The sequence below is a fragment of the Macaca nemestrina genome, chromosome 5 (assembly GCF_043159975.1).
Source record: "Macaca nemestrina isolate mMacNem1 chromosome 5, mMacNem.hap1, whole genome shotgun sequence".
Lineage (NCBI taxonomy): Eukaryota > Metazoa > Chordata > Mammalia > Primates > Cercopithecidae > Macaca > Macaca nemestrina.
Window position 1 is genome coordinate 146,956,481 of NC_092129.1, and position 8,905 is coordinate 146,965,385.

The 8,905-nt window shown below is 45.4% G+C and overlaps 1 protein-coding gene across 3 annotated transcripts in view; it reads left to right on the forward strand.

Moving 5' to 3' along the window:
• The window catches only part of LOC105474511 (SRSF protein kinase 1), a 117,567-nt gene that overhangs the window by 94,764 nt on the left and 13,898 nt on the right, over positions 1-8,905 (forward strand). For all 3 annotated transcript variants that reach the window (XM_071097154.1, XM_071097153.1, XM_071097152.1), the window contains exon 17: positions 8,724-8,800. In XM_071097154.1, the coding sequence (XP_070953255.1) occupies positions 8,724-8,800 (77 nt within the window). The remainder of the gene's footprint in view (positions 1-8,723; positions 8,801-8,905) is intronic.

Genomic DNA, 8,905 nt, shown 5'->3' on the forward strand with positions numbered 1-8,905 from the left:
TAATTTGCATATTGGATTACTAGTGAGGTCATAAACTTGTTTTCATAGGTATTTGCATTTTTTGATTTTTTTGTGTAAATTGTCCAGCTTTCTGTTGGAGTGCTTCTGTATTGGATGACTTGGTCAGGACTTGTTAGAATTTATTTTTTGCTTCATGTCTAGTTTTTAATTTTCATTTTTATTTGTGGTAGTTTTTAGTGTTATTTGTCTTTTCCCACCTACACCTGAACTACATAAATTGTTCTAGTTAATTTGTTTTAATTGTGCAATACTTAGAACACAGTGTTTTCGTAGTGTTAAAATGTAACCTGTTGGGATCCGTTAAACCAGTTTGTTCACCAGACTGACCAACCTAGGCAGGCCCTCCTACACCTTGTGTTAAATATATGGACCTAGAATTCCCAGTTTGGGGGAACCTTGGTGCTATTATAGGAGAGCTTGTAGCTATCTCAAAAGAGCCAACAAACAGGTGGGTTTACAACCCCCTTTAATTCTGAATTTGCTCTGCGTGTCCACAGGGAAACTAGCTGCTGCAGAGCAGTCTCAGCTTATAAGTGGACTTCGTTACTGCCCATTCTTTTGAAACCTGTACTCTTACCAGTTTAGCCTTATAAGGAAACTGCTTTGCCTTAGATTGTTATATCACAGAAAATTGGCGATTTGCTGATAATAGAATCTGAACTTATATTTGCTTTAAAATAAGGCCTTATGGCCGGGTGCAGTGGCTCACACCTGCAATCCCCACATTTTGGGAGGCCAAAGCAGGAGGAACACTTGAACCTAAGTGTTCAAGATCAGCCTGGGCAACATAGTGGGACCCTGTGTCTATAAAAAAATTCAAAATTAGCCAGATGTGTTGGCTGGCACCTGTAGTCCCAACTACTCAGGCTGAGGCAGGAGGAATGCTTGAGCCCAGGATTTCAAGGTTGCAGTGTGCCGCGATCACGCCACTGCATTCCAGCCTGGGCAACAGCATGAGACTCCATCTCTACAAAAATAAAAATAAAAATAAATAAGACCTTCAGGCACCAGAGAAGTTTGAATAGTCAGTGCAACTTGGGAGTTAGCAAAGCTTTAGCATAGCATAAAGCTCTTACAAAATCTTCAGAATATTAATACAGAAAAGTGACTAAACCTGAGGCCAACTGAGAAGGAAGTTTGTTTTTGTGTTGCTAAAGACATTTAAGTTGGAGGTTTGGGAAGGTAGATTCCAATAAAATAAAAGTTGGAGTTTAAAAACTACATGTATAGGCCAGGTGCAGTGGCTCACGCGTGTAATCCCAGCACTTTGGGAGGCCAAGGCGGGCAAATCACCTGAGGTCAGCAGTTCGAGACCAGCCTGACCAACATGGAGAAATCCCGTTTCTACTAAAAAAAAAAATGCAAAAAAATTAGCTGGGCATGGTGGTGCATGCCTGTAATCCCAGCTACTCAGGAGGCTGAGGCAGGAGAATCACTTGACCCCGGGAGGCAGAGGTTGTGGTGACCCAAGATGGAACCATTGCACTCCAGCCTGGGCAACAAGAGCAAAACTTCATCTCAAAAAAATAAAAACTACATGTATAATATGCATTTAACTTTAAGTCCTTGCAAAAATATTAATCCACACCAAGTTCTTATGATACAAGAGAAATATCCCCGTTTAAAGGCCAGGACACTTTAGATAATGTTAAGTGTTTAGAAATTTGGGGCCGGGCGCGGTGTCTCACGCCTATAATCCCAGCACTTTGGGAGGCCAAGGCCGGTGGATCATTTGAGGTCAGGAGTTCGAGACCAGCCTGGCCAACATGTTGAAACCCCATCTCTACCAAAAATTTAAAAATTAGCCAGGCATGGTGCTGCACACCTGTAATCCCAGTTACTCAAGAGACTGAGGCAGGAGAATTGCTTGAACCTGGGAGGCGGAGGTTGCAGTGAGTGGAGATTGCGCCACTGCACTCCAGCCTGGGTGACAGAGCAAGACTCTGACCCCAAAAAAAAATTGCAACCAGGGAATTAAGCAAGTTTACAGGCTGCACCATTTCTTGTAAAGGGAGGAGACTTTCTAGTACGTATGATGTTCAATTTGATTTTATATCCTTCCAAGTTCACTTTTTAAAATAATAATACCTGCCTGTTGTCCTTAATTTAGATCTAGTTTTTGCCCATTTTAATACAATAACAAGCGTTGCCCTCCAAATGACAGAATGAGACTGTTTATTGAAGTGCATCAGCTGCCTGCCATTTGAGCTGTTCTTAATAGTTGTGCCACTAAGACTGAGTGTTTGCATTGGTTGCTTTGGATTCACTAGGTATAGAGGAGAGAGTGGTTGATGTTGGAAATAAATTTAGTAGACCTTAATTACAAATCCTTTGAAGATAGATGACAAAAGTGAGATGGGTTTTCAGGGTTGGAATCCTTAACCATTCATCTTCATCAACTTAATTTACAACAAAACCAAGTATCCATCAGCATATGAGGATACCAGAATCTAATTTCTGTCCTGATAAAGCATTCTGATGGCCAGGTGTGGTGGTTCAGGCCTGCAATCCTGGCACTATAGGAGACTGAGGCAGATGGATTGCTTGAGCTCAGGAGTTCAAGGCCAACCTGGGCAACAGGGTGAAACCCCTATCTACAAAACAGACAAACATTAGCCCGGTGTGGTGGCGCATACCTAGTCCCAGCTACTTGGGAGGCTGCGGCGGGAGGATGGCCTGAGCCTGGGAAGTCGAGGCTGCAGTGAGCTGTAATCACACCACTGTACTCCAGCCTGGGCAACAGAGCAAGCAAAACCCTGTCTTTAAAAAACAAAAACAAAACAAAAAATTCTGATAAATGCCCATTTCCACAGAAAATTTAAGTAATTGTGAAAACCTTTAAAAAGGCCCCTGTGATTCCCACCTGTTGGTATTCATATAATCTATTTGCCTTCAGTGTGGGCTGAACTTTCTTCTGTTAGAAAAGGGCAGAAGCAATGGGATATCACTTCTGAGACAGTTACAAATGGTCTGGCTTCTGCCTGTGCACACTACCTTCCTCTCCTTTCAAAACCTTGTCCTAGGAAACAAGCTGCCATATAAGTAACCCTAAGCAGAGGCTAACAGCCAGCAAAGAACTGAGACCCTCCGTCCCAACAAACTGAAAAACAATCCTGCCAGCCACCACTGAGCTTGGAAGTGGATCCAACGCAATTGCAGCTTGTGAGAAACCTTGAGGCAAAAACACTTAGCTAAACCTTGTCAGGATTCCTAATCCACAGAAACTGAGATATGTATGTTGTTTTAAGCCACTGCATTCTGGAGTAATTTGTTAAGCATCTGTAGGTAACAGGATCATCAGGTCATGAACACTGAGGATATTCTTCAGGTTCACGTTTCACCTATAAATGACTGGCCCTTCCTATTTCGACCATATCTACTCAGGGCTGTCAGTGAAGCTTGAGCACCATAACTGACTCTACAGAATAGCCCAAAGCGGAGAGAGGCAAGCCAGAAGTGAGAAAAGAATAAAGTTGGCCGGGCACGGTGGCTTACGCCTGTAATCCCAGCACTTTGGGAGGCCGAGGCGGGTGGTTCACGAAGTCAGGAGTTCAAGATCAGCCTGGCCAAGATGGTGAAACCCTGTCTCTACTAAAAATATAAAAAATTAGCCAGGCGTGGTGGAACGTGCCTGTAATCCCAGCTACTCCGGAGGCTGAGGTAGAGAATTGCTTAAACCTGGAGGGGCGGAGGTTGCAGTGAGCCGAGATCGCACCACTGCACTCCAGCCTGGGTGACAGAGCAAGACTCCGTCTCAAAAAAAAAAATAAAGAATAAGGTTGACTTGATAAGAGGAGTGCTAACATTATTGATTTTTCTTTGGTTTTTTTTGTTTGTTTGTTTTATTTTTTGAGACGGAGTCTCGCTCCGTCACCCAGGCTGGAGTGCAGTGGCACAATCTTGGCTCACTGCAACCTCTGCCTCCCAGGTTCAAGCAATTGTCCTGCCTCAGCCTCCAGAGTAGCTGCAATTACAGGCACCCACCACCATGCCCAGCTAATTTTCGTATATTTAGTAGAGACAGGGTTTTACCATGTTGGCCAGGCTGGTCTCAAACTCCTGACCTCAGGTGATCCACCTGCCCTGGCCTCCCAAAATAACTTTTATTTTATATGCTTTCAAAGATTAATGAGATTTGAGATGGCTTTAAGAATTTAAAGATAAAGCCGGGCGCGGTGGCTCAAGCCTGTAATCCCAGCACTTTGGGAGGCCGAGGCGGGCGGATCACGAGGTCAGGAGATCGAGACCATCCTGGCTGACACGGTGAAACCCCGTCTCTACTAAAAAATACAAAAAACTAGCCGGGCGAGGTGGCGGGCGCCTGTAGTCCCAGCTACTGGGGAGGCTGAGGCAGGAGAATTGCGTGAACCCAGGAGGCGGAGCCTGCAGTGAGCTGAGATCCGGCCACTGCACTCCAGCCTGGGCGGCAGAGCGAGACTCCGTCTCAAAAAAAAAAAAAAAAAAAAAAAAAAAAAAAAAAAAAGAATTTAAAGATAAAGCCCTTGAAAAGAGCTGATAAAACATTAGCTACATGTATGAACCAAAATCATTGCTGTTACTAGACTGAATTCTAAGTTTCTTTGAAGATAAAGCACAATATGAAATACTGAGTCATTTGACTCATAAAAAGATTTGCAGGTCCCTCCCCAGCACTGGTCATTAGTAAACATCAACTCCTACTTTGGTGAAACTCACTGTTCTGGCAGGAGCAAGGTGTAGGTTATAGGCAGATGCACCTTAAGTCCTCTAGCAGCTTCTGCGGACCACTAAAGTTGCCATTTCAGTGAAATATTTTGAGAATAGACTTTTTTTTTGAGACACGGTCTTGCTCTGTTGCCCAGGCTGGAGTGCAGTGGCACAATCATGGCTCACTGCAGCTTCAACCTCCCAGGCTCAAGTGATCCTCCCACCTCAGCCTCCCAAGTAGCTGGGATTACAGGTGTGCGCCACCAGGCCCAGCTAATTTTTGAAATTTTTGTAGAGATGGGTTTTTGCCATGTTGCCCATGCTAGTCTTGAACTCCTGGTCTCAAGTGATCCTCCCACCTCAGCCTCCCAAAGTGCTGGGATTACAGGCGTGAGCCACTACACCTGGCCAAGGATAGACTTCTGGAAATTTTTTTGTACCTCTTCAAAAAGTAAATTATGATATAAACGAACAAATAGAAAAGTCACTAAACTACAGAATTTGTCAAATTTTGTCATTCATCAAGCTTGCATAAAGTAGATACCCAACTGTGAATTAATTTTTTTTTTTTTTTTTGACACGGAGTTTCACTCTTGCTGCCCGGGTTGGAGTGCAATGGCACGATCTCGGCTCACTGAAACCTCCGCCTCCTGGGTTCAAGCCATTCTCCTGCCTCAGCCTCCCGAGTAGCTGGGATTACAGGCATGTGCCACCACGCCCAGCTAATTTTGTATTTTTAGTAGAGATGGGGTTTCACCATTTTGGTCAGGCTGGTCACAACTCCCAACCTCAGGTGATCCACCCACCTTGGCTTCCCAAAGTGCTGGGATTACAGGCGTGAGCCACAGTGCCTGGCCGATGTGAATTAATTTTATCAATAAAAGAAAATATGAATGTCCAGGCTGGGCAACATGGTGATACCCTGTGTCTACAAAAACTAAAAATTAGGCAGATGTGGTGGTACACACCTGTGGTCCTGGCTACTTGGGAAGCTAAGGCAGGAGGATTGCTTGAGCTCAGGAGACTGAGGCTTCAGTGAGCCATGTTCACTCCACTGCACTCAAAACATACATACAGGCCGGGCATGGTGGCTCATGCCTGTAATCCCAGCACTTTGGGAGGTCGAGGATTTTATACATACACACACACACACACACACACACATACACACACACACACATACACACACACAAATTTGGTTGGGTGTGGTGACTCATGCCTGTAATCCCAGCACTTTGGGATGCCAAGGCGGGTAGATCACTTGAGGTCAGGAGTTGGAGATCAGCCTGGCCAACATGGTGAAACCCCGTCTCTACTAAAAATACAAAATTAGGCTGGGTGTGGTGGCTCACGCCTGTAATTCTAGCACTTTGGGAGGCCAAGGTGGGTGGATCACGAGGTCAGGAGACCGAGACCATCCTGGCTAACATGGTGAAGCCCCATCTCTACTAAAAATACAAAAAATTAGCCGGGTGTAGTAGTGGGCGCCTGTAGTCCTAGCTCCTCAGGAGGCTGAGGCAGGAGAATGGCGTGAACCTGGGAGGCGGAGCTTGCAGTGAGCCGAGATCATACCACCACACTCCAGCCTGGGTGGCAGAGCAACACTCCATCTCAAAAAAAAAAAAAAAAATTAGCCGGGCGTGGTAGCACACGCCTGTAATCCCAGCTACTCAGGAGGCTGAGACAGGAGAATTGCTTGAACCTGGGAAGCAGAGGTTGCAGTGAGCCGAGATCATGCCATTGCACTCCAGCCTGGGCGAGAAAGCGAGACTTTGTCTCAATACTTGGGAGGCTGAGGCAGGAGAATTGCTTGAACCTGGGAGGCAGAGGTTGCAGTGAGCTGAGATCATGCCGTTGCACTCCAGCCTGGGCAACAAGAGCGAGACTTCATCTCAAAAAAAATAAAAATAAATTATATATATATATACACACACACACACACACACACACACACACACACACACACACAAATGTGATCATTCTCATAAACTAGCTGCCATGGACCAAGTGACAAGATCAAATCCCATTATGGAAGTTCCCACCACCAATTACTGTGACAACACTGGGATACTCATTCCTAGTGACAGAACAGGTTGTCACAGTGCATTGGCCAAACACACAACTGACAGCCAAAGATAGAAAAACTGTTTCTGTATCACTGATCGGTTGATCAAGCAACAAGATTCATCTGTTCAGCTCTTTACCCACACTTCACCTATGAGAGAACAGCACACCCAGGTAGTTTCTTTACTAACTAAATGGACAAGGACCAGAAAAAACACCTTTTCCTCAGAATCATTCACTGCAGACAATCAACAAAACCCTGTTTTTATGCACCACCCCCCAGGAAGGGGACAGCCTGGAGAATCCATTTTTGTCTTGGCTTTTGCTACAATGAACTATTACCTAAATTGAATTCCCCTTTGGAGGCCAACTGAAGATTCACCATTTAGTAGCTGGTCCTCCGTATCTGTGGGTTCCGCTCAACAGAGTCAATCAACCACAGATGTAAAATATTCAGGAAGAAAAGCCAGTAAAGAATAACAATACAGGCCGGGCACGGTGGTTCACACCTGTAATCCCAGCACTTTGGGAGGCCGACACAGGCAGCCTGGCCAACATGGTGAAACTCCGTCTCTACTAAAAATACAAAAGTTAGCCAGGCATGGTGGCAGGCGCCTGTAATCCCAGCTACTCAGGAGGCTGAGGCAGGAGAATTGCTTGAACCTGGGAGGCGGAGGTTACAGTGAGCAGAGATCATGCCACTGCACTCCAGCCTGGGCAATAGGACGAGACTCCGTCTCAAAAAAAAAAAAAAAATTAGCCAGGTATGGTGGCACATGCCTGTATTCCCAGCTATTCAGGAGGCTGTGACAGGAGAATCGCTTGAACTTGGGAGGCAGGGGTTGCAGTGAGCTGAGATGGCGCCTTTGCATCCCAGCCTCAGCAAGAGAGTGAGACTCTGTCTCAAAAATAAATAAATAACAATACAACAACAAATACAAATTAAAAGCCACACAGTACAAGTATTTACATAGCATTTACATTGTATTAGGTATTATAAGTAATCTAGAGATGATTTAAAGTATACAGGAGGATGTGCATAGGTTATATGCAAATACTACGCCATTTTTAGCTGAGGACTTGGGCATCCATGTATTTTGGCATCTGCAGGGGATCCTGGAACCAATCCCTCTATAGATGATGATATGCCAAATCCAAAGTTTTTGAAAAAAAATGTAATCTATTCCTATAACAAATTACTTGAACATAAGTAACACATTTCTGAAGCTGGTAGCCAGTTCTGGTTGAGTCAGTGTGGGCACCATAGGGAAATGTGATATTTGGTTCCTGGGAGAAAAAATGTCAAATTAGTCTCCAGAGATTTTAGATCCTATCACCCACTCTAAATAAAACTTCCAGGCCGGGCGCGGTGGCTCAAGCCTGTAATCCCAGCACTTTGGGAGGCCGAGACGGGCGGATCACAAGGTCAGGAGATCGAGACCATCCTGGCTAACACAGTGAAACCTCGTCTCTATTAAGAAATACAAAAAACTAGCCGGGCGAGGTGGCGGGCGCCTGTAGTCCCAGCTACTCGGGAGGCTGAGGCAGGAGAATGGCGTGAACCTGGGAGGCGGGGCTTGCAGTGAGCTGAGATCCGGCCACTGCACTCCAGCCTGGGTGACAGAGCGAGACTCCGTCTCAAAAAAAAAAAAAAAATTAAAAAAAAATAAAACTTCCTGGTGGATGTTAAAGGATTCAGGTTCTGATGGCCCCTCCATTTCTTACCCCCCTCTGAGCAGCAATAAGAAAACAAAATATGAGAAGGGAGAAGCAAAAGACCCCCTACACCTTACCCTAAAATGACCCAGCACATGTCCAGCCACCTCTTCAGTAGCCCTCTTAGAGCTGGTTGGGCATTTGTGTGCGTGTGTGTGTGTATGTGTGTGTGTGTGTGTGCACGCTGGAAGGGAAGGCCCCTAGAGATGGACCCATTTAGCCCTCTCGCTTTACAGAGAAGAGGCCTCAGGAAGGTGAAGCAATTTGCTGCTGTGCGGAGCTAAGAAGAGGACTTGGATCTCATCCCCAGCAAGTGAGCACTCCCCGCACTGCTCAGCCTCTGAATATCTTTGAAGTGGGTAATTGCAGTTCTGCTTCCCTGGAAAGAGTACAGTAGGAGGTCTTGTCTCAAGAGACT